The sequence below is a fragment of the Chlamydotis macqueenii genome, chromosome 2 (genome assembly GCF_036417535.1).
Source record: "Chlamydotis macqueenii isolate bChlMac1 chromosome 2, bChlMac1.mat, whole genome shotgun sequence".
Classification (NCBI taxonomy): Eukaryota; Metazoa; Chordata; class Aves; order Otidiformes; family Otididae; genus Chlamydotis; species Chlamydotis macqueenii.
In genome coordinates this window covers 33,981,068-34,006,968 of record NC_141557.1, presented here as the reverse complement: position 1 = coordinate 34,006,968, position 25,901 = coordinate 33,981,068, and the positions used below count along the sequence as shown (strand labels likewise).

Genomic DNA, 25,901 nt, shown 5'->3' with positions numbered 1-25,901 from the left:
CGTGGGCTTAAATCAGCATAAACTGACTGTAAATCCTGATGCCTTGTACATGTGAAAACACAGGGTAAATTGTGTAACTGTTGCGATCACCTAAAGCAACTGGCAGAATGTGTTTCTATTCTCAATATCCTATTTTGGGGTTTCTTCACCTGGTACATGGAGCTGTGCCTGGAATTTGTTTCCCCTGAGGTTACGGTTGACTTGTGTTTACCAAAAATAAAGTGGTAAAACTTGGAAACAAGCATTTTGTTCTAATTTGTTTACAGTTAATGCACTGTGACTTTGCTTCCCCTTGAAAGAAGTTACTGAAATTTAAAAATAAGTGAAGATAACTTTTTTCAGGATTACCACAGTGTTTTTTTTGTTTTTTGTTTTTTTTTTTTTTGCTTTGTGTTGCATATAGCATATCTTTTTCTGAAAATATTCCAGAAAAAGCTGCTTTGGTGAGCTTCCGTATGTGGGTCTGTATCCCTACCAAAATATACAAGTGAGCAAAGCTGAATGAGCACAGCCAGTGCCACGTGCTCAGGCTGGTCTGCGTGGTGGGCACCGAGAAAGTGAGGATGAGGATGGCTGCGTTGTCTTCAAATACTTTTGCAGGAAAAGGGCTAGTTGGCTTTGTCTTGTTGAGGATGAACAGAACAAATTTGGAGGATACATAAGAGGGCTACATAGAGGAAGAAATGCTTTAAAGGAGGGGTCTTAAATACCTCCTAGTTGAAAGAAGGGCTTGTGTGAAATGCTTTTGAGAGGTAACCCGGATGTAAGTAGATGGATTAATGGTATGGTAGTGTAGTGGGTACTTGGTGATGCTCCGTTCGTCCAAGACAAGCTCTTCTGAGGCTGGTAAAAATAGTTCTGGTTTATCGTGGCATGTGTAACCCTGCGGTTCGATCATTGCTATGCAGCACGTAGAGAGGATCTCAAGTGTTACGTTGTGTTGTGATTTCCAGCTGGGGAGTCTGGCTGCAAGCAATAGGAAACAGTGGTGCCTGCTATCCAGTGGGTGCAATGTTAGGGTCCTCTTGCCTTTAAAAATGCCTAATCTGGCGTTTAATTTACTAGCCTGCTTGAGGCCTGCTGCCAAGGCTCCAACTGTTGCATAATGTTACACAGGAGGAATTGCTGGCAGTTTTCAAGCTGGCTATCATTCCAGATCACTCCCACACAAAGGAAATTGTAGTATATATGTAACTCTGAGGCTTTTTGTGCCGCTCTCAGCACAATCTAAAATTAAAAAAATAGCTAGGAAAACTAGAAAGAGTCTGCCTGCTCAGGCTGTAGCCCCTCTGCTTGTAGCAGCCTTATCTGCAGAGTCTTGCATGTGGAAAAGCATCGAGACAGTCACAGGTAAGAACAAAAGCCTTGTGAAGAAGCAACACATTGATCGTTTTTTTTTTTTAAACTCTAAGCATTAGAATTGCAACTATTTTATTAAAAAAAAAAAAAATCCTCTTTTGGCTCAAACTGTTTTTTCATGTTCTGTGAATTTTGTGACTCCCAGAAAAAAAAGCCAGACCCTTGATATTCAGACATCATAGGGCATCATGAGATTTCCCCCTCATTTCCATGCATGCCTGTTCCCTACCCGTTTTCCTGTCAGTCTGATTTGTAATGTTCAAAAACATTCACTGCATATTTCCTTCTTCCCCACAGCAACAGCCCGAGTCTGAGACTGTTCATCTGTTCATCCCAGCCTTGGCAGTTGGAGCTATTATTGGCAAGCAGGGACAGCACATCAAACAACTTTCTCGTTTTGCAGGCGCATCTATTAAGGTATTATTACACTGACTAACTTTCTGTCTATTCTACATGACACTTTCAGCAAGTTTGCACAAGCCGTGTTTTTGGGAATGTCTTCCCCCCACTCCGTGCTTAGAATGTGATGTGATAAATGGTACATTTGTTTATAAATCATCTTTTAATCTTCCTTGAGACAAGATAATTAGAAGCATGTTTTCAAACGTCTCCTGAGGTGTGAAATATAAGCTGCAAAGAAAACTACTTTGGTGGTCTCGATTTCTTAGAAACAGACTTAAGTCTTAATGATGCAGTGCTTAAAGGCTTACTTCGTGCTTTTGGTAAAGTGAAAACTGGTGAGGCACATTCCCCTTCTAAAAACAGCAGCACAGGTGAAGTCTCCTAGTGCTGTGGCTGCTTTCGCTCTGTTCCAGATGATCGGTCTGGGCTGTCAGGCTCGGATGGCTCCATGCTGAAGCACCAGGGTCTTAAAATCACTCATGGACTCCGAGCTCCTGAGGTCTGTCTGTGCTTTAACATCACGCTTACCTCTGCACGCTGCTTTAGCATCCACTGTGTGTGTTTTGACCACCTCAGCGTAGCTAAGAACAAGACAGTTTGCAGAGGCTGACTTAATGGGAGCTCAAGTTTAGTGTTTTGGCCTAAATGAAAAAAGAAAAAAGTTTCAAAAACAAAAGGCACAGCTTGTAGTTTCATGTGCTGTTAGATAGATACTTTCCTGCATAGATGAAGCCAATATTTTCTTCTCAGTTCTCTTTTTGCTCAGGACACGTGGCCTGTTTAGTGAGTGCTGTGGAGCAGGGATCGGCCGAAGGTCAGGGGAGTTCAAGGGCAGAGGAGCAGGAGCTCTGGCTGTGCTTGAGTTAAGCTTGGTGAAGCCAGTAAGGCTGGACTTGGCTTGGAAGGTGTTCATCTAAGTGTGCAGAGCAAAATAATTGGGGAATCCTGATGAATGAGTCTCGTGTGTGGTTTGCCGAATGCCGATCCATTTACTGGCCAGTCAACCCACTGGCACCCTGCCTAATTCCGTTCTTTATTGAGCAGCACATTAAATAGTTGTTATACTACCCAGATGGTTTACATTAGTAGAGCACTAATAATCATATTTTTGGGGGAAAAAATGGAATAGAAGGAAGTGAGAGGTGGTGGTTTTTTGTTTTTTGTTGTTTGGGTTTTTTTTCTTTCCTTAATCAAACCTGTCTTATGTAGGGGTGTGATGTATTGCATGTATTTTCCCTTTCCCTCTCCATTCCCATAGTTTGTATCTAAAGATTAAGGGGTACATAGAAGGTACTGCTAGGTGAAGAGAGAAATGTGAAAGAACCTGGACCTCCAAGAACCCGTCCAAACTAGTTCTTTGGTCCTTGGAAGATAGTTTAGTGGAAAGGGAGTTTCCCATGTTTCTCACGCATCTGGCTAACAGTGGCCTCAGGCTTCCTCTACTGGCTGGCACCCCTCTACCAAACACATTTAACATATCTGTATTAATTGAAATTCAGTTAAGTTTGCTAAAGCTCTGATCTTTTTCCTTCAGTAGGAATAAAGTAAAGAAGATTTTCGTGGAAATAGGATTAAATCTTAACAGAACTATACAGATACAGGGCATGCTTGCTAAATTGGGAAGTTGCATGTTTGCTTATCACTTAAAATAATAATGCAACTTCATCTGTAATCTGACTGAACAACATGGAGCAGTATGCTTGCTTGTGTGTTAAAGTAAGTGTTAAATATGACAGCGAGTAGTAACTTAGTTAAAACTTCTGAACTTCCCTCATGTTGACCACCTGCCCTTTATCGTAACCTTTGAGCAAAATAATAAATCATGAATCATCAAGGAACCTGTGCTTTTAGCTAAGAGTTGGAGGGAGTGCTGCCCGAGTAACTTTCAACTTGCCGATCTGCAGTGGTGGTACTTTGAGGAGGGAGTAAGTCTTTGTGCACGACACTCTGGACTTGTTCGGCGTTGTACTGTAGATTGTTGTAGACAAAAACATTTTACATCCACATGCATCATCTTTGTGCATGTGCTGAGCTTTGTAGATCTGATGAAACTCATTAGCTATGACGTAAGGCTAAATAAACAGCAGATGCACAGGGGTTCTGCATAAGTCTGCAGTGTCCAGCCTGCTGCTCCAGAGACGCACGTGGCTGTTGGTGAGCTCAGGTTGTGTCCCTGTGCTGGAGGTCATTGCTTGGTACTCAGTTATTAATTATTCTCACAGTAGCCCTTCCTGTCTCTGAGGGAGTTAGGAGGAACGTTACAGGTTTTGCCTATATGAAATCGTCAGCTTGTGACTTGGCATATGGAAGATTGGTTGTTTTTCGGTTAGGAATGTAAAAATATTTCTCTCAGAAGTTAAAAATTCACCACTTGGATACTGTTTGTATGTATATAACCTCTCCTTCCAAGAGAAGACAGACAAAATTAACACTGAGTCTCTTAAGTTGCCCCTTCAGGCATTGAAATGTTAGTTGGTACGTGTTTCTTTCACAGCCCTCAGCCCTGTTTTACTCCAGCTGCTGAGAACAGGACATGCTAAGATAAGAGCAAAGCAACAAATGTCCCGGAACTTTTAAACACATCAGATGTAATCAAGGCTTGATGGAAAATATTTTTCCTAAAATTTCAATAAAGGCACTGGTGTTCACTAAGAAAACATGAAGTAACTGTGAGGCAAACTACAATGTCCATTTTACATGAATGGCAATTATCAGGCTGAGCTCTGTTCAGTCAGCTGCCTCCACATGTGCCTCGAAATTTTTGCCCCTCTAAAGTACTTATGTTTCAAAGAATGAATGGATTTAGTCTGTGCTGCCCTTACCACAATGTCACGTCATATAAATGTGCTGCTGTGAAATGGATGTGTATTTTTAGATATAGCCAGTTGGAATGCAGAAATCATATGAAAAATAAATATGCAAACCAGATAACTAGAATGTAATGTCTTCTCCATCTTAGGGTACAATATCAATAATTATATAAACTTTGGTTAGCAAAATTCTTTAGTGAAAATGATGCATGGTGGCTGGTAATTTGTCTGAAATAAACTACAGCTGTTAAATATGAATAACATCCCTATGCCAACAGCTAAGATGAAACCCTGTAGTGTTTAATATATTGCCCATTCAACAGTGGCTATGTAATACTAGATGCAACAATGGAAATGTCAGTTGTGATAAACAAAAGATTCATCCAGAATGTCAGAGGCTAGTCTGAATTATTTAATGCCACTGGAGTCTGAGAACAACACCCACAGAAATCTTACTTTTGTGGTGACATGAACTGCTAAAGACCCTACAGGCGTCTCTGTCTCAGCTCTGGTGGAGCTTAATTTTTATTTGGGTCACACAAATATCTGTAGATAGAAACCCCTTGGAAACTGCAAGCTCATTGTCCAGTATAGAGGAATGTTTTGGATCTGGTTAGTTACGACAGTAAAGTGATCTTCTGCTCTGAGGGAGATGGACGCAAACTTTTGCTAACGAGCAAAACTTGCTAGAAAGGCCATTTAAGTTAGCAGGTAGGGGTAAGAATCTCGGTCTATTAACCATACGTGTCTTTTTGAAGGCCACATGGCTTGCATCACTCCCAGACACACAAAAATGGTTTGTGGGATTTTGCCGTACATGGATGAGTAGCCATGCCTTTAATTTTCAGAAGTAAATTTGCTTATGGTTTAGCCAGTTTCTCTGTATTTCATTATAGCTAATTAATGCACTTCAAAGAGAACAAACCCGTCATGACTGAAGTGTAATGCTGCTGCTGTAACGAATAATTTTTCACTCTTGGACAGAATGTGAGACTGAAATGGGGAGGAGGTGGCTTTAAACTATTCCTTCAAAATATGGCTACAAAAATCTATGTTTATGCATTCCAGATTGCCCCTGCTGAAGGGCCAGATGCCAAGCTGAGAATGGTTATCATCACTGGACCTCCAGAAGCTCAGTTCAAGGTACAACATATAAAAACTTGTCAGTCTGTAGTGGCCTTTGGGCTGTAAGGGACAACACTGAGTACAAAACACTTGGTTACAAACAGCATTTTATTCAGAATTCTAGTAGATACTTGATTTTTGCTTTCCTTTTGCCAAAAGATATCTCATATGAATATATGAGTAATACAGTACTATCAGAGGCCATGTTCTGGTCACCTGAAAATTGGTGGGAGTTTTATGTAAGCTGGAATCCAGTCTAGCATGAAAATATGGTCATATTACATTACTTATTTTCCCTTTTATCTGTAAGCACAATAGCTCAGTCTTTCTAGCCTGTCTTAATACATGCAAAGGTTTAGTGTGTTTAATTGAAATAACAAAGCTGACAGGATGAGAGACTGAGTCTTTCCAGGTTACTGTTGCGAGCCAAATGGAAAATGCTTTTTGGGTACCTCTACAGATACATGCGAGATTTCTAATTGTATTTCCACTGCAACTACAAGGAGATACTCAACCTGATTATCCCATTTGTGTTCAAATTGAGTTCTGGAGTGGCCTTCTGCCTTAAGTGCCAAGGGGTAAATCTAGTTACCCCAAAAGGAGCTGACCATGTTAGGAGGGATGCAGGCAGCTAAAGCAGCAGCCCAGCCCCATCACAGAAGAGGCCCAGAGCAGGTAGAAAGTCAATTGAGAGTTCATGTCCCAGCACTGTTCCTCTTGCCTGTTCTCGTTTTTGTCTTCGTATTTTTGCTTCAGGGCTTCTTGCAAGAAGGAAGTGCACAAACTTCAGGGATATCTAGAATCAGTTACATTAATGCCTTTAGGAGTTTTGGAGAAGTATCAGGGCAGGTATTTTGCAGTGCTAATAGCAAACTATATGCATTTGAGCAATCCTAGACACAAATACAGGCTGGACAGAGAAGGGATCAAGAGCAGCCCCACGGAGAAGGACTTGGGAGTGCTGGTGGACAAGAAGCTCAACATGAACTGGCAACGTGTGTGTGCAGCCCAGAAAGCCAACCGCATCCTGGGCTGCGTCAAAAGAAGCATGGCCAGCAGGTTGAGGGAGGTGATTCTCCTCCTCTACTCTGCCCTGGTGAGACCCCACCTGGAGCTCTGGAGCCCCCAACATAAGAAGGACATGGAACAGTTGGAGCGAGTGCAGAGGAGGGCCATGAAGATGATCAGAGGGCTGGAGCACCTTTCCTATGAGGACAGGCTGAGAGAGTTGGGGCTGTTCAGCCTGGAGAAGAGAAGGCTCCAGGGAGACCTTACAGTGGTCTTTCTGTGCCTAAAGGGGGCCTACAGGAAAGAATGGGAGAATCTCCTTAGCAGGGTCCGTTGTGAAAGGACAAGAGGTAATGGTTTTAAAATAGGAGGAGTTAGATTTGGATTAGATTTCAGGAAAAAAAAAATTTCACAGTGAAGCTGGTGGAACACAGGTGAATGCCCCATCCCTGCAGATGTTAAAGACCAAGTTGGACAGGGCTCTGAGCAACCTGATCCAGTTGATGTCCCTCCTCCTTGCAGTGGGGTTGGACTAGATGACCTTTAAAGGTCCCTTCCAACCTTAACGATTCTATGATTCCATTGCTCAGTTACCATATACATTTGAGAAACTATTGAAGGCAAAGCATAATTTAGAAGCTCTGCCTCCTTGAGGTTTTCTGTGTGCATGCGGGCTTGGCCACATGGCATGTTCCACATATGAGGTGATCTGGGATCAGCACAAGATGAGATTCTGGCTACCTTTTCTTTCCATCAGATATCAGTGAAGTTACTCTCAAGCAGTAGCAGGCCAAAGTAGATTTGGGTGTCCTTTATCCTGACTTTTCATGCAGGCAAAGGCTTGTTGTCAGGCTTCCTGCCTAAAATAGACTTTAAGTCCCACAGAGTTCTTTTGCCAGCTCTTCTCCTCAGCCTGGATCATGCAAGGAGGAAAGCCTCCCTTTTCTGCACCCCCTACATTGGTTAAAACCACATCAATCTGTCTCTTTTCTACACCCGGGCTTCTGCTTGCAAAGAGGGATCAATGTGCTAGCACAGCCGATGCTCCTGAGCATGCTGGTCTTGTGAAGGAGAGGGGTTATCCCTTGGGGCTTCCTTCAGCTCCAGTCCTTGTAATCTTTTACAATTCTTGAGCAATGCCCTCTTGACTGAGATGGGCAGAGGCAGAGTTCAGTCCTTTTATCACCAATGTTAACTTGAAGTATGCCTTCCAGTCAGGGTCAAACATCAGCAATACTGTCCTTAAGCTCTTTAAGAAGGGTGTTTTCTGTCTCTGAGTGTATTGCTCGTTAGGCTATTGCTTGTTAGGCACCAAGAATGTAATCTGGGTGCACCACAACTTGAAGAGGGAATAGCTGCTGCTCAAATGAGTAACCAGCTCTCAGAGAGGCAGCGTCATCCCAGAGCCTGTGAGTTTGGCATCCTTTCCCTACTACATTGTGTTCTGTTGTCTGTGATTCACGTCTGTGGTAGCTGCAGTGGCTGCACCCCTTTCTTCCTCAGCTGCAGTAGCCTGAGGATGTTGCGGTGTGCAGGGCTATTTATTAGCAAGGCAACGGGAAGAGAATATGCCACTGTTTACAGCCTCTGCTGCAGTGCTCCCTAGAGTTTAGGCACACCCGTGACACCAGCGTTCAGGGATGATCATGTTGCTTTGGATCTGGCACATGTGCAAGGGAAGTGGAATCTAGCCACTGTTTTACCGTGAAGGAACTGTAGCCCAGTTAAGTTGTTTCCTTTCCCTAAAGACTTTTTCAAGAGCTAAAAGATTTGGGATGTTGGAAATACATCTACTATCTTTTAAAAAGTAACATCTCGCCTTGTTTTATAATTCAGCAGTAACACATGCTTTTTTCTTATAGTACCTCTCTCACTGAGCTCTACAGCCTGTGCAAGTTGTCAAGGTGTTATGCACATGAACAGGATTGCTATTGAAATAGAAAGGGCTACGCTGGCTACTGTCTGTCTCTAACAAATTTGGAAATAGTTTAAAAATCTCCAGCTCGAGATGATGGCTGGGAGTAGTATTTTTATGTGCTCTTGGCAAACCCTTTTGAAGTGTCTTCCTGCAGCAGGAATCTCTGATTCTAAGGAACATGGTAGTTGTGCTGAGTTTGTGTGGCTTTTTTTTGTGTAATCTTCTGTCTCACTGGAAAGATTACAGCTTTTGTCCTCTGTGACAGGGTCCCACAACCTGCAGTGTCCCACCTAGCTCAAAGCCATGTGCTACAGCTTTTTCCATACTCTTCCAGCGGAGTCTGACTCACCCAAAACACTGAATACTTTCAGCTCCAAGGTCACAAAATGTCTTTCATCTTACCCATTCTAAAGTAGCGTGAGCTTGAGCAGGCTTTTAGGACATGAGCTAGAAATAACGTAAAATAAGCTGCCACTATTTAAAACAATTATCACATCCTGTAATCTTTCTGGACTTTTCAAACTCCATTGCAGTGGTGGCCTGGAAGATGGTTGGATTTAGGGTGTATGCAGTGACAGGGCTGGTGAGCATGATTTATAGAAAGTGATAAAGAATCTGAACTGGAAAGGCTTTGCGGTCCCAGGTTTATAGTTTTTACAGACCATCTCTCTTCATTATCCCAATAGAAATGTTATTTTGATGCCCCTAGGAGATGCAGAGTTAGAAGATCTGGTTACTGTTCCTCAAGAATTCAGTGATGAAGGGCAAGGAATAAGGAAATAAATGTGTGTTAAAAATCAGCAAGATTCATGAGCTTAGTCTCAGTGGACATTCTTGTTACCTGGCACTTGCATGTTTGGCAGAAAAGGAGACTGTGTGCTTGTCACAGTAATACTGTTCTCATGGTGCTATTTGGATCTAGGCAGTTTGATTTTTCACTTTAGAAAATTGAGCAAGCTCAGATTTATTTATTTTTTAGCAATATGTTGTAATGGGCTGCAAAAGTAAGCTGTTTCCTCTAATTTGAGTCTTTATCCTATGACTTGTTGGCAGGGGGAGGGTTGTGGCTTTTTTTCCTAAGTTTAGCATCCTTAAAATAACGGGTTTCTGAGCCAATTGATTGCACTCTGTTTCTGGGTGTAATAAAAAATGCTCAGCCAGACAGTTCTTCTCTCCGCCACTCTTTACCTCTACAGAGATGCAATAGTTAGTTTTAAAAGCAATATTTCTACTGGAAAGCAGAATAATAATGATCTCTGTTAAATTCCTCTCTCATTCCCTGGTTTGTCACACAATCTTTAGAGTCTGACAGCAGTGCTTCCTAGTCTTGTACAAAGACTTCTTTTAGAAAAATAGTTATTGTATTTATTAGGGAAAATTCATTGCTAGGATCGTGTACTGAGATTTCTCCTTTCTGTGGAATTTCTTAAAGTTAACTAGATTTCAATAAGCGCATTCTCTAACTGAAAGCATTTCTGCAGGCTCAAGGGAGAATCTATGGAAAACTTAAAGAAGAAAATTTCTTTGGACCTAAAGAAGAAGTGAAACTTGAAGCTCATATAAAAGTGCCATCCTATGCTGCTGGTAGAGTTATTGGTAAAGGAGGCAAAACAGTAAGTAGCTGAAATAAAACTTCCAGTGTTGTTCCGTTATGTTTCTTATTTTAGTGTGTATATATGTATAAGGCTTAAACACTTAGCTAACTATAATAGCTAATCCTTTGAAGTTATGTTAAAGCAGGTGCTATTTTCTTAGCTGTACTTGTTAAGCTTTCCTTTCCTTTCTTCTTGTGTGGAGTCAAGAAAAGCCAATCTTATAAAATAATTTACTTCACCTGAGAAAGAAGTCTCACAAAAATCAATAGTCCCAGTCAGATCTGCTGGGCTTTTATGAATAGAAATGTAATTCTTCCATCTAAAATGAATACATTCCCACTCAAGATCTGCTTCTGTGAACCTTACCTTATGCCAGATTTTGCAAAAAGAATTCACTAATCTCATTTAATTAAAATCAAATCTGATGTGTCCAAAGGTGGCATTTCTGGCCAAAACTGAGTGAAATCATAATTTCTACATAAGTGGTAGGAAATTAAGACACATTCCAACCTCAATATTAAAAAAAAAAAAAAAAACAAAACAAAACAAAAAAAAAACCAACAACAAAAAAAGGTGCTTCAACTTAATTGATGGCTTTTCTTAGGCTCAGTTTGTTGCATAAAATAACGACACTGAGAGTTTTTAATCCTGAAAAGGTGCTGATGCTCTAGTATTTTCATATGGTTGTAAGTCAGGAGCTAGCTGATACTTGCAAAGAAATGGTTCAGTCTTGGTCTCCACCCTTGAGTGTAATGGGGTCTTGAAGTTAAGTGTCAGGAGGCAACGTGGTCTCTTTCATTACTTGCAGTGGTAAGAGGTTTAAAGACAAACAAAAAAATCTCTGAAAAGTTGTTCATCCAGAACATCTTTTATTAAATAATGCTATGCATTTCTAAAATAAAATGGGTGTAAATGGGACAAAGATCTCTACTTAACGCTGTGGAAGCTGATAGGCTACTGAAAATTATTGGGACACTTCTCATTGTTCTGTTTGGAGTTCTCCATCTTGTGGAGGTTTCTCAAGGAAAAATGTATAAATACTTTGAATTTCTTTTTTCCCTTACATTATACATTTTATGAGTTTTCTGACCTTAAACTTGTAAACTCAACTGTAAATGCTGTAGCATCTATTTGGTTTTTTAAGTCATGTATTTAACACCTTCTGTGTTGTATATAGTCTTCAGAACACTTCTACAAACTTAGAGCACTTGGTGCTAATTTATGTTAGAGACGCAAGAGGCTCATCTTGCGAAGTGCACACTGCTGCACAAAGATGCTTTCTGTTATTTGGCTTTTTAAACATAACTTAGACGATCATATTTCTGTGGTCAGCAGTTTCTTTGAGGCTTGGTGGTTGTGGGATATTTGTTTAAGTTTTTCTGACTTATGCTATCTATTTATAGGTAAATGAGCTTCAGAACTTGACAAGTGCAGAAGTTGTAGTCCCTCGTGACCAGACACCTGATGAAAACGATCAGGTGGTTGTGAAAATAACTGGTCACTTCTATGCATGCCAGGTAGGAGGACTGGAATGAATTTCTGTGTTACCGTGATGTTTCCATGGTCTGTCTTTTATATCCACGTGCAGAGCCAAGGGATGGAAGATTTTTACTCAGGATACAGAAAGCACTGCTTGCCAGGCTCTTCTAGTTGTCTTGCTGCAATAAACTTTCCTCATGCCTGTAAGAGAAATTTATAACAATATTGCACTGTCACATATGTAAAACAATGTCCTTTAAATTCTCCTATCAATATGTAGGCTGTGGCACTGATAAAACTTCCAAAGCAAAAGAAAACCCAAGTTGTGACTGGACTGAAATTCAGATGGGAGGGAGATACAAGCCATCTCATAGTACCTGGCAAGAACTGCACGTATATATGCAATTTGTCCACATCACCCAATCTGTCAATTTAATATCATAAAGAAAAGGATCACAAGATTCCTTCCCTCACTTATCTCTTAGTTCAGACCAGTTCCTTTTGAAATTTTGCTGCAGGTGACTGTAGTTTAGAAAGAAGATGGAAGGGCTGGTAAGTCCTGCAAGTCTGACCTTCTGGATTCCCTGGTGTATAAAAAAATTGTCAGCTTTCTATTAAAACAGTAGTTCTTACAAAACACTAGTTTCTCCAGAGGAGTAAAATGAAAGTAGCCTGTAGCTTCAATAATCTCAATGTTGGTAATCATCTTCCTATGCTCATGCTTTCTATATTACAGATGTGAAAACTGACCACGCGGGTAGTTGTGGTAGGTGGAAAAAGAAGAAAAACTAATGTATGTCCATATGACGAAGTCCAAGTGTATTTTAACTAAAGAGTAATCTTGTCAGGACTAGGAACTTAATTATTCCAGATTTTCTTAATTCCAGAAGCATCTATAGTTGGTTGTAAACAGCAGTCACTGCAGCATGGCATCATGATGGGTTGTTTCTTCTTCTTTGTCCTTCAGCTTGCTCAGAGAAAAATTCAGGAAATACTGGCTCAGGTAAGAAGGCAGCAGCAACAGCAAAAAACATTGCAAAGCGGACAGCCTCAGCCAAGACGAAAATAAAGGTTTAGGAAATGGCCCATCAGAGACAGATGCCAGACCAAAGACAGACTGTGCGACAGAGACACAGGTGGTGAGCACCTGTTGAAGATATATGCAGAAGATCCACCACGCCAATCACCTGTTTGAGGACCAGGCAACCGTTGAACGCTGTCTCTGAGAATGTATTCTTTAGGCTCTCTCAAACTTTTGAAACCCAGCTTTAAAATAAGGACCCCTTCACTTCCCTTTTGTTCTATTCTCACAATTTAACATAAACTCGTTAGTCTTTTTTATTGTTCTTATTATTCCCCAACAATTTTAGAACTTGGTTTAATGAAGCTTTCTCTTCTGAGTTCACTGGTTTAAAAAAAAAAAAAAAAGAAATGAAAAAAGAAAAAAAAAAACCAAAAAAAAAAAGGCATTGCTCTTATAGGTCCAGTTGTAAAAGAAACAACACATTTGGAGGGTGGGATTGTGGGTGGGCTAGGGTTAGAGCAAGGGTATCAACAAGAGTTTAAGTGTTAGTCCCAATGTTGAAACAAGTGGCATTTTTTAAAAATAATTTGGTTGCATTTTTACATGACACTGCCATGAATTAACCTAAGGGAAGTGTTGAATGGTGTTGGCCAGGGCATAAAAAGATAAATATGCATTTTACTAAACTACCTCAGGCATTTAGTACCTCAATGAGAAATTGTTCCTTTTTTGCTTTTTTTTTTTGGTATTTTGTATACTTTATAAAGCTAATAGTTCTTGAGCATTTTATTTTTTTAAAAAAAACTAAAATTTGATCAGCCACCAGCCAGGAGTACTACAGACTTACCGAGGAAAAATATAGTAGAGCACTTCTAGTTGCTGGCTGATGGGAGTAAGGTGGGTAAAAAAAACATAGCCTCAGATTTTCTGAGGGCTTCAACACCATCATTTGTTTAAAAAAAAATTCAGTGAATGTTCAAAAGATAGTGAATGATGCCAACATTCTGATAGCAGCAATGCCGTTTAGTTTTCTTTTAAGATGGGATGAAAAAGTTTGTGACGGTACTTTTTTGGGAACAGGACAAGGAAGTGATGGCAAGAGGCTGGGGTTGGGGGAAAAATTTAGAAGGCTGCAAGAGGCTGAATTTTTTTTTTGTGCTACTTGATTGAATGCATGAACCCTTTGTGCCTTTGACCATCACTACCTAATAATGCTACATTTAACCATTTGCAGCCCATTTGGACTTTGCCATTTTGTTCAAAGAGCAAGCTTCATCTTCAGTTTGATAGAACACTCGATCTGCTAGAGCGTATTTGAGGCCACGAGGGTCTCAGCTGTCTGCAGATCGCATCATACTGCTTTCAGTTACCACGATGGGGGAAGGTCAAACAGTGTTTGATCACATTGAAAGATAATGAAAGGCTAAGTTTACATATCCAGCCGCTGTTATGGGCCACACTAAGCCACTTTGAAGGTTTTAAAAACTATTACAAGAAAAAAAAAAACCAACAACCTCTCTAGCCTGGCTTATAATAGATGCAGCAGGATTTATGCACGTTCTGCAACCAACCATTAGAGAAGAAAAAAAAAATGTCAAAAGGCAGGGATAATAGGAAAGTTACCAAATTTTTTAATTTCCGAATGTAATTTGAATGATGATTGTGGTAATAGTGACACATTCAAGTTTCTACAATAAACTTCAGTCTACCTCAGTTTAAGAAAAAGAAAAAATATGTGGCAACACATGGTGCATAAAGACTGCTGTGTGTGTGTGTGTGCGCGCGCGCCTGTATGTGTGTGGTCGACAGAGCCATGCTATTACCTCTGAACCTTTTTTTGTGATGTTTTTTGTGCATGAGATGATCAGAATCACCATGCTGCACTGATTTGAGGGGCACAACGAGCAAAAACATTTGTTTCATCATTTTGTTATCTACCTCTTAGGTTCATGTTGAAATAGAGGCATTACTACATAGACTAGATAATTTTCCCAAAGATCACTGTTGTACAGATTAGATAATTTTGAAAATGGTCTGAAGTGTTTTTCCTGCATATCTTCTTTACTAATTGGTTTAAAAACCACAGACTTATGTTGTAGTTTTAGTGAAGAAAAATGAGTTTCTTTTCCTTTTTTGACAGTGACCTTCATCTAGCCTTTAGGATAACTTTTTTTTCTTACAATGAATTTAAAATTACTAAAGTATGAAAAGTCATAGCATTTTAATTTTTGTTGAGGCTTAAGTCAGTCTGACGTTCCTTTCTTAACATTTGAGAAGGATTTGACTTATTTTCCATAAAAATTACTTTACAAATAGGCGCTGCATTTACATCTGCTGATTTAAATACTGTCATCTCTTAAATTTCTAGATTTAGTATGGTAAATCATGTTTTTCTTTTCAATTGAGACTTGGTAATTTGGAGTATTTGGGAATAGCTAGAAAGTAAATACTGTAAATGATTTCAATATCCACAAAGTATGGATCATTTTTCATCTGTAATGTGCCCCCCAATGCAGCTCCACTTGCCAGATGCCTCTGAATGGAATAAAGAGTTTAACTCCTATCATCAGATAAAGTTGTGTGGTGTTTTTTTAAATTAATGAGGCATAGGGACAGACTGTTCTAAATATTTGTGGTGCTTTGATCAAGTTGGTTTTCTGTCCATAATAACTGGATACGGATGAACAGTCCCCCACAGGTACTGCATAGCTGCTAGGGCATCCAGCAGCCAGGTTACAATGTTTGCGCTTCCCAACGCAAGCAGTGACTTCTGTGGCTTATAGTTCATCTTCTGCTTCTCATCTAACACTATATAGTCTGTAGGACAACCTGTAGTTCATGCTTTCGGTCTTATGCAGATGACTTAGGCTGATTTGCTGTGGAAGGGATGTGTACTCAACAGTCCTGACCCAGGGCAAACATGAAGGAATCTTTAACAGGTTTGAAGCAAGATCTGAATTGCAGTTAAACTTCCTTTTTTCGGTTGCTTTTTACCCAGTCTTCACTTTGGTGCTGTCAGTGTGCTGAAGCTGTGCAGTGAACATTGCCCTAGAAGCTTGGATAGGCAGAACCAGTCACGCTAGCAAGCAAATGTGATGGCAACCTCTATCTCGCTCCTACCACCACCCAAACACACATCGCTTCCCAGAGAGCTGGCATCACCTTTTCATTTAGATCCTTGTTAACATTATTGGCAACAGAAATAAGACTAGATGTTTAACTGTGGACGCTCTAGAGTGAGAGGGAGGAATTGCGGAATAAATACTATGGAGTGTCATGAATAATAGAATTCTGTCTCTTTTACAGAGGAGTGGAAAACCAAATTTGTTTTCCAAACCCTTGCACCCTCCCACTTGTCTTCACAGCTCATTTACTGGGATCAAGCAGCAGAAAGAGGGAACTGAAGAAATTTATGTCTCTAGAAGACACTGCATAGGGTATTGCGTGTCACAGGGAACTCTAAGCTCATTTTTTCATGCCAATATTGAGCTATCTTCTCAGAACTGGCATCCCTGCCATTTGAGCAACTTCAGAAGTTCAGCCTTCCTCTGTATCGCTGGTGCATTTGTGACAGCTAAACCCCTGTTTGAAGCATTTGCTTAATCATGATGCTTTTATTTGCTTCTAACTTTCCAAAGCTTTTATTCCTAAGCTGCAACTTCAAAGGCATGCGCTCTTAGTATTAGTTTCTGTTAAATGAAGCATGTATGCTGTGCAGGACAGCATGGTCTTGACATGGTACTAGGGCACAGGATTTTTAAATGAAATTGAAAAATTGTGGTAAAGCTGTGCTGTAAGAGATGTTAGCTCAACTGATGAATGCAAACACTGCTCTGTAACAAAGTTACTTAAATGCAGTGCAGGAAATTGGTGAAATGATGACCAAAGTTTAACCTTGATAATTGTCTCTCCTGTATGTCCCATCATCAAGGGATCCTGCACAGAGCCAAACCTGCAGATACCTCTGCACAGGATGAATCTATAGGCTCACTGGACAAGCTGCTCAGTATTTTTATTTTACACAGAAATCACCTGATCAGTAGAATTGAAACCATTCCCAAATGTTTTCCTTTTAAAATAAGTTTAATGTTGCACAGTACTGATCATTCAGACTGTTTTTGTTAATTCTTAGGTCCCAGCTTTTTAAGAGGGTCAGGCTAAAGGCTCACCAAGTCAGGCAGGTAGCCTGGCTGGGGCATCGCAGTAAGTTGGCAGATTACAACTGCTGCTTTAAATGAAGGATGAGAAAGTTCTTTTCCCGAGCTAGCACTTCTGATTATTTAAATAGAGTGAGTGGATGTTGCATGTAACTCCTTTTCACAATATTTTTTGGTAGTAAATTCAGTTATACTTTTTTAGTTTTACTGGTTTTTGTCTCCTCAGTTAATCTGATTTTTTTTTTTTTTTTTTGTCTTGTCTTACAGACTATTTCCTCCTTCCAGCTGTAAAGAGTCCTGGTCTGTTCATACAGAAGCTGTTTGCTATCTCTTACTGTTCTTTTCTGGCCACTCCTTTTGTTACTGTGCTCTTTGAGACAGGATACTGTATGTGGTTCTGGTTACTAAATGTGGGTTCATACAATGGCACGGTGTTTGCTGAACCTGCCTCTATTCAGCTAGTACTGCTTATCTGCAGCAGCAGCAGCAAAAGGCAACTGGTTTCAGGGAATGATCCGAAGTTACTCCTACGTATCCCTCCTCAGAGGAAATGCTTGATTTAGAATCCATCACTCTGTAAGACAGCCAAGGTTATCTTTCCCCCATGTGGATTACTTATTGCCAAGTATCACAAAGCATTTTGAAAACCTTTCTTTGCAATCAGACTTACCACCAATACCTTTATTTAATGGGCAAAGATGTTTTAACTGCACAGTTTAACTACATTTAACAAACACTCCTTGCTTAACTTGCAGAGCTATCTGCTGCCTTGTATCAAAGAGCAGGTGAACTCAGGGGCAGTTATTCCTGAAAGAACAGAGGTTAGACATAGCAAGAAAACATGACCAGTCTGAAATGAGGGAGGAAGCTGGTTTGTTTTGTTTGTTTTTTTTTAAAAAAAAACCAAACACACACATACATGCTCCCTTCCCCCCACACAATCACATGAGCAAAAACCAAGGTCACTTTCTTTTAAGCATTACAAACAGCAGCTGCTGTGCAGGGAAGAGGTGCAGACAGAGTTTGAAGTAGTTTGTGGGGCTATCAGGGGGAAAAAAGTGATTACTCAGGATCTGCTGCTCCTTGCTTCCTGATGCATGGCAGAACAAGCTTCTCCAGAAGAATGAGATCCTAATCTAACAATCAAAGCCCTGTCCTGTAGTGGAGAAAAGCATCTTGCTTTCAGAGACAAGTTTTGTTACTATCTTGAAGCTCTTCTAACTGGTTATTAGATCATAGCCATCAGACTGAAAACATACTGTGCAATGACTTCTGAAAGTGCTGAACAGTCCATTAGCAGCAAGTAATGCTCAGTGACTAAGGGCTTCCTTTAGAACTATTTTTGCCCACAAAGGTTTACACTGCCATAGCATGTTGCCTCAGTGTCCTTTTCCAGAAACTAGGTGAGAGGAAAACTAGGGGAGGGGCCAACTGCACACTTAAAATGAGTGAGTTTTTTAACATGAAGACAAGGAATTGAAGCTCTTCAGGGTTGGTTTTTTTTTTTTTTTTAATTATTATTAAAAACAGATTGGTCTTGGCTGAAAAACTCACTTACTGTTCTGTTAATGTGTTAAGACACATTTATTCATCGCTGCTGCTCTTGGCTTTTATGTGCTTGGAAACACCAGTCTGTTTTCTCTTTTCCTTCAACTCAGAGCATGACTTGACCAAAAGCAAATGGCTTAACGCAAGAAGCCTCATCTAAACTGTACTATTTCCTTATAGTTTTTCCTTGCAGCACTCAGGTCTTATTTACACTCTCACTATGGGCAAGTCTTTCAAAGATACTAGAAAAAAACCTGTTACTGTAGAGGCTAAGCATGAATTTCGGGGTAAGTAACTTAAGCAGTTGTCTTTGCCCCTCTCTTCTCACTGCAAACTCCATTGAGATGGTGACTCCCTCAGGAAGCTCCCTTACAACAGGATTCCTTCTTTGACAATTTACAGCTGGACTTGATCATAACTTTACCGAGGCACATCCAATAAATACAGGTTTGTACTGATAAACTGTATTGTACTGTAAGGTCAGCAATCAAGACTTTATGTCTCTCTGATATGCGAAGGCACACTTTCTCTTTCCACTCAGCAGCTGCATTAAGTTCTTGTCTCAAGTTGATCGCTGCTGTCAGGAGTCAGTCCAAATATGAAGTCTTCTGGCAGTGACTGTGGAGTCATCTGTGCTAACTGGTCATCATAGGAACCAAGAGTCCATAGCTTCTCCAATTCATAAGTCTCTCGTGTCTCTGGCAGCATGAAATGCATCACTATGCTACCTGCACAGAAGATAAATTTACAGTAAGTTAATATAAATTGTAAAACACTACTGCACTTCCAGGTGTGCAAGGAGTTCTACTTTTCCACCTCCCCATTCTGGCTTGATATGACAGGTCAGCTGACGGAGGTTTCTTCTCAAGTTGCTGATTCCAGTTCTTGAATGTTGTTAAGAATTGGCCAGTCCTTCAGAAGACTCCAAGACTACAGCCAGGAGAATGAGAAGGACAATAGTCTGGTTTAATTTAAAACATGCTATTGCAAGACTCCTGACCAAAGAAGTTATGACATCTAGGAGACCAAAGTAAGCTGAAAGACATTTTACCTGAAAGAGCCCCCTCCCTAAGGTTACAGATGGACTTTCAGCTTTCCTGTATTACCAACAACATTCAGCTATAGCCAAGTAATTTTCCTTAGGTGTGTTGCTCACACTTCAAGTGTTTTTTTTTTGTTTTTTTTTTTAATAATGAAACTCTGACATAATAAGGTTTTTCTTACAAGTTTTCATTAGTTCTGTGCAAACAATAGTAGAGAACATGAATTCCAGTGTACTTCTAATGCATTTTTTTTTCTAGTTATGCCCTTAAATTTCAATCAGTTCTCAGTTATAACTATCAAAATAACTGACAGTAAATTAACCAAGGCGTAACATCACTGGCTGCAGTGCTCCTCACCCAGCTCTCTTTCAAGCCAAATCACAAAGTTAGAGGGTGAGATTCTAGAGGTAGCAGTGAAGCAGAAATGCTTTCTGAATGCGAAGTCTTTTATGTTTGTGTAGTTTCACACTTGTAGAATAAAGAATTCAAGTCAATTTCTTAGGATTGAGGTTTTACCCCATGTCATAGTATGATCTGGACAGTCTGCTCAAAAGTTCACTACCAGGGCAGTATATGAAGAGCCTCCGCTCCTCCAAACAAGGATTGTATAAACCTGAGAAGATTGACTGAAGTAGCTTTTCTCTTTCCACTACTGTTCTATTCAATTTATTAAGACCTGTTTTAGCCACTCAAGAGCAGCTACTGCTTTCTTCTCAGTGCCAATGATCTTTAGTGAAAATTTATTTACTATCTCAATGAGTTCAAGCAACAATAACTGGAATTCCAAAACAGCAGAGTACTGTGAACTCTCCACACCAACCACAGTTCATAGTGAGATGCTTCCTTCAACAAAGAGCTCATGCAGAATTTTGTATTTGTCAGATTCACAAATATTTACCAAAATCAATGCACAGCCAGTCATCTGTCTCTTTCCCTTCAATCTGAGTATGAGGATCACTTTCTTCTTTGTGATGCTTGTACTGAAAGAGAAGCAATGGCAGGAAATTAAATACTTTGCATTTATTTAAAAGCACGCAAACCTAGCAGATAAGCTGGACTTTACTGAGTTGTCTAGAGTTGTTTTAAATCTGAAATAGGTTAGGTTACTTAATGTTGGTTCTGAGGTCTGCACAAAAACAGAATAACAGACACTTGCAACAATGGAAATTCAGCATAGATTTCTCAATAGGTTTTAGTATCATATCTGGAATTCTAATGCTCAGAATTCCCATACCATTATCCATGAATTTTATAGATGTCCATTTTTTCTCAGGATGAATATTGACTACAATTGCTTAGCATTAGTCTTTCAGTTATAGGTTCTCTGTAACTGCCATTACCACTAAGTTTTATTTTACTTCAGATATCTTTCATTGTTGTTTTACACTGGCTAGTTAAGAATGCAGAAATGGACATGTAAAGCTTATCCTCTTCTCAGACGGGGGAGTGAGGAAAAACAAGTTTTAACCTACACCATGAGGAAGGCAGGAAGCATTCAAACCAGCCTCCTGCCTCTTAAAAGCACGCTCTCAACACTCACGCATTGCAAGATGGGAGGAAAACACAACTGGCACACAGGTTTCCAAGCTATGAAACACGGTAAGAGAGAGAGGAGAGGGCAGCTCAAAGCTAGACTGCAAAAGCTCAACTAGGACAAGGTAGCTGGTTCCCTGTCCAACACAGTAGCTTTCCTAGATGCCAGCCTGGGAGGCCAGCTCTACCCACCCAGTACATAAAGAATCTAAGCACCCGCTAGAGCTGAAGCAATTTGACAACGAGAGGCTTAAGTACAGTCTCCTTCAGCTCTGGCTATGAGCTACTTGTTTCTTCACAAGAAGCATTAATAGAAAAAAAAACATGGAGTGAAGTCAGCTGCATCTTCACAGAGCTTCTTTATTCATATTTCTACCTTACTTCTGGTAGAAGCAGTCAATCAAAAAATATGGAAACCTTTTTTAAGCTGAAATTAAAAAAACAAACCAAACAACGTTTATTTTAGCACAAGGCCACAAGGAAACAGAGTGAAACTGCATGGTTCTAGCAGTCCTTCCTGCTATGAAAATACAAAATAACAGGTTGTAACAGCTGTAACATGGCTGGTAGCAAATGAGTCCTACTTCACTGGGAAAGCAATTATCACAAAATGCAATTCCTCTTGATAGGTACCACACAATGCTAGCTGCCAGACAGCAGCCCCAGTTTGCAACCCAGAATGAAGAACTTGCAAAATGTAATTCAGAACTAGTTGTACCTTCCTTTCTTTAAGATAGCTTGTCAGATATCCTCAAAAGCAGGTAATTGACAAGGATTCTCTGAAAGTCTGCTTAAAATACTAAAAAGCCCAGCACGTGCTGCCATCGGCTATATAACAGAGGTTGGAAAAGTTAATCTCTACTACAAGTTTCCTTCAGCCTTGTCTTTAAAGGCTGTGTAATGGTGAACAGATTATCATAAAGCCAAGTGTTAGTTTCTTCCTCTAACATGAAACCAGACAGAAAGAGGTAAGCAGTAGCTGGGACTTTGCCACTCACAAGCTACTGGAAGAAAAGCAGGAAGACCTCATGCTACATGAGCACCTCTGCATTTTAATGTAAATCATGCATTACTGTAACATTTCAGATACGCTAATGGCAAAGCTAGCCAGCTGCCTAGCAGCACTCCCGAGCACCTGCTCCGCTTCACATCTTAAAGTTCAGTTTACTTTTTGCCTAGAAAACTTTCAATGTCACGCAAACTCTGCCACTCCCGAGTACTTGGCCAGGCTTCCAGGTTTCTCAGGATGCCCAGGACAACGCTATGTCTCCCCAGACGCTCTGCCCTCGCTAAAGAGCTGCTCTTACAGCCACAAGAGGGAGCAGCCAGTTGCAGCAGAAGCATGTTTTGGCAGGGTGGGTAGTATTCACTGATCTCTCCCAGTCTAGATAGGGATGCTGTTAAGACTAGCAAGTTATGCAAGTAATAATACTAATAATACTAATACAACTTCTAGCTTGAGGCAAAATTTTAGTTTGCAAAGATACTTCAGTTCCTGCAGAGAAAACAAGAAACACCTTACCCACTCAGAAAGGCACTGAAAAGCAATACCATCTCCCCCTCTCTCCTTCCCCTCCTCAAGTCTCACAGCTGAAATCAATAGGGCTGGAAGGAAGAAAGTAAAACCAAGAGCCAAAGGAAAAATGGGATCCAGAAGGGAAAGAAAGCACATGAAGAGAAGGCAAACTACAGGTGGAGTACAGACAGGTGATTGAGATGCAGGCTAGTCATATTCCTCACACTGTGCTTTTTAACAGCTGGCTCTTTTCTGGCCATAAAGTTTATCCCTCCTCAGGTCTGGTCCTTTATTCCTAAACTCTACCTGTATTTTTACTCTGACCTCTATTCCTGTACTGAAAAGCTCACATTCTGCCAAAGCCAAACAGAGCAAGATTTCTGTGCAAGGATGGCTGCTGCTTCTTTTCCTTTCCTCTTGTACATGCACAGTACGGTGACTATCAACTAGGAGTTTGCTTTAATAAGTCCTTGAGGTGATCCTGTGCCTCACAACATGCCGTCTTTTTTTCCAGCCTTTCGATATACCTGAGAACCTGCTAACAGTAGGGATTAGGGTTCAAGAACAGTCAGATGAAGCTGTTTTAAACAAGTGGGAATAGCTATGAAGCTTACTGGACAGAAGACAAAAGTGGACACAGGTCGTCATCACCATTTCACATCACTCTTGTTCTAGTCAATAAACTGTGCTAATGTCATCACTGTTCTAAATAGAGAGAGGTCCATTTTTAAAACACATTATCTACATTTTGAGTAACACCGCTAAAAGAAAAAAAAGTAGTTAGTTGCTAGATATACTCAGGACTAACTAAATGACCTATGGATAATTATTTTCATCCTGCCTGGTACACCACTATAAGTGCAATCCTGGGGAAATTCCTTTCACAACATTTAAAACCATTCCCCAAACCCCAGAGAGTGCAGCAGAAACTGTCTTACCATTTTCAGCATGTAATGTGCCATTGCATGGAGATGTCGTGTTGAAGATCCACTCACAATTATAAAATAATTACAGTATTTTATTTCTGGAGGTAGCTGGATGACACAGATGTCTTTAGCGTTTTCTTGCCTCAGCAGAGCTACAACAAAATCAATGTTGAACTTTGGAAGAGCAGTATCTGGAACAGACAGAAAAATAATACAGTAGCAACTTATCTTTTTAATTGTAAAAATCAACCACTTAAGACAGCATAAAATGGCAATGAACTGAATTACAGCCTAAGCTAGCCACTCATTAAGGAGTTTGGTTTGACACTGACAATGCAAGATGAACTGCAGATTTTAAAAAATTTTTAAAACCATTGAAGTGGAGAACTAGGCACTCTTCTGGGAAATAACGGAATATCACTAGATATAGCGGTTAGCAAGCATCAAAGTTTCTTTCAGGTAACTTATTTGTTGTTGTTAGTACTTAAGAGTCAATGTTATCATCAGATATTTGTCAATTAAGATCAATGAAACCTAAGTACTTCAACAGACATTATTAAAACAACAGACAAAATTAGAAATATTTCAGAACAATGCTTTTCAACAGGCCTGTGATAATACATGGTGATGAAATTGCTCTAAAATCTTAAATAGATGAAATTAATACATTGAAGATAGAGCTGATGTGATGCAGTGTGACGGTACTTTTTACCTTCACACTAAGTAAAGCCACTTCTTTTTCCTTTTCCCTAGCCTGTTCTACCACAGAAGATTAGGACAAAGTCTTAGTCCTTCAACAGTTTAAGCAAGCCAGCTTAGAAATTAGTAAATTAGTGCAACTACCTTCTGTTCAAACCATGAGATCAGTTTATTTCTAATTTGCCCTAATTAGGTAGATGCAACCTGTGTGCATACTTCAGGCATAATTTGAATCTGTCAGCAATGCATGCCTGCCACTATAAAGTGAACGTTATGGCAGATCGAGCATCAGCACTAAGCCAAGCTTTATATTTACCAATATGAAGAAAAAGCCAAACAAAAGAACAATAGCTACATATAATTATATGCATGAACGGGGATATGAAATTAGACCAGATCTCTGTAAATGAAAGCCTTTCAGCTTAGGGACTCATGCACTCTTTTAACTTTTGCTGTGGTCACACATGCAGAAAATTAGCAGTGGCCACAGCTCCTCCAGACGCAGCGGTTACAAAAGTTAAATATTTGTGTGGCAGCCACATATGAAGTCTCTAGTGCCCACTTAGAGAATGAATGCTCTAAACAACCCCAGGCACACTCTGCCACACTGAACATCATGGTCAGATCTAGGTCAGAGAAGATTTGTGGAACAGCTACGACAACAAACCAGCTCTGTGCACACAATGCTTATACCTGCAACCAGCCATCATGCTACTAAAACTGTCAGCTCTATAGAGAAATTTATTTGCGAGGGTACATCAAAGAGATACACCTCCAACTCAGCAGCACTACCCTCACAAAAGTTCCCGTCTGTACCCACACACAGGCTCGGTCCACGCTAGCCACCGACTCCTCACTTTACAGCAGAGCTTCGCGGCGATGCGGGTTCAGCACAGGCGCCGTGACCCTCAGGGCCGCGGCCTCAGCCCAGGTAAGGGCCGTTCCATCGCACCGGGCACCCCCAGAATCCTCCCGCAGCTGCAAAAAGCGATCCCACGCGGGATCTTTCGTTACATTTCGCTCGGGGGACCATTTCACAGAGCTGGAGAGCGGCAGGGCGGAGCCGAGGGCCTGCGGGGCTGCGGCCTCCTTGACGTGCCGCCCCACGACCGCGCCCGGGCCCGCCAGGCCAGCGCCTCACCTCCCGCGGGGGCCGTGACACCGCGTTAACCAGCGATCCAGGCCCGCGGAGAAGGAGCTCCTCGAGAAGGAGCAAAGCTTAACAACCATGAGAGAACCTGACCGAGGTGCCAAGCGGAAAGACAGAGCGACAACGGCTGGTGTCGCACACCGGGAGGACACGCGGGTTCGGCCCCTGCGGCCAGGCCGCTCTTAGCTGGGCCCTACCTGCCGCCTGGTGCCGCTCCGCCGCCGCCCCCAGCGCCGCGGCTCCTGCGGCTCCTCTGCCGCCTCCCACGCCCCGCGCCGCCGCACAGCCCCCGCGGGGAGCCCCGGCCACCCCTGGGGGCGGCTCTGGCCGGACGGCGCCCCCCGCCGCGGCGACGAGAGGCCGCAGTAGCAGCCGCCGCCCCGCCAACACCACCCGCCACATGCCCGCCGCCGACACCGCGGCCAGGCCCGCCTCCACGGGCTGCCGCTCAGCCATTGGCCAGCGGCAGAGGCGCCCCTCTCACCCTATTGGCGCGTCCTGCCATCTGTCGGAAAGAGCCGTTAAGCGCGTGCGCAGTGGCTTGCTTGAGGAGGCAGCGGCGGTCCCGGTCCCGGTCCCGGTCCCGGTCCCGGTCCCGGTCCCGGTCCC

The 25,901-nt window shown here is 41.3% G+C and overlaps 2 protein-coding genes across 2 annotated transcripts in view; one reads left to right on the top strand and one right to left on the bottom strand.

Annotated features, from left to right (window-relative positions):
* The window catches only part of IGF2BP3 (insulin like growth factor 2 mRNA binding protein 3), a 121,553-nt gene extending 103,788 nt beyond the window's left edge, over positions 1 to 17,765 (top strand). The window contains exons 11-15 of the mRNA XM_086742520.1: positions 1,657 to 1,776; positions 5,640 to 5,714; positions 10,104 to 10,235; positions 11,621 to 11,734; positions 12,664 to 17,765. Of these exons, the coding sequence (XP_086598646.1) occupies positions 1,657 to 1,776; positions 5,640 to 5,714; positions 10,104 to 10,235; positions 11,621 to 11,734; positions 12,664 to 12,765 (543 nt within the window). The 3' untranslated portion in view covers positions 12,766 to 17,765. The remainder of the gene's footprint in view (positions 1 to 1,656; positions 1,777 to 5,639; positions 5,715 to 10,103; positions 10,236 to 11,620; positions 11,735 to 12,663) is intronic.
* A 1,102-nt stretch (positions 17,766 to 18,867) lies between these two features.
* MALSU1 (mitochondrial assembly of ribosomal large subunit 1) lies at positions 18,868 to 25,748 on the bottom strand. The gene is made up of 4 exons (XM_086740417.1): positions 25,490 to 25,748; positions 23,456 to 23,634; positions 20,367 to 20,448; positions 18,868 to 19,153 (listed from the first exon to the last, which is right to left on the bottom strand). The coding sequence occupies exons 1-4, from the start codon at positions 25,746 to 25,748 to the stop codon at positions 18,975 to 18,977; spliced, it is 699 nt and encodes a 232-aa protein (XP_086596543.1). The 3' UTR covers positions 18,868 to 18,974.
* Positions 25,749 to 25,901: the final 153 nt, after the last annotated feature.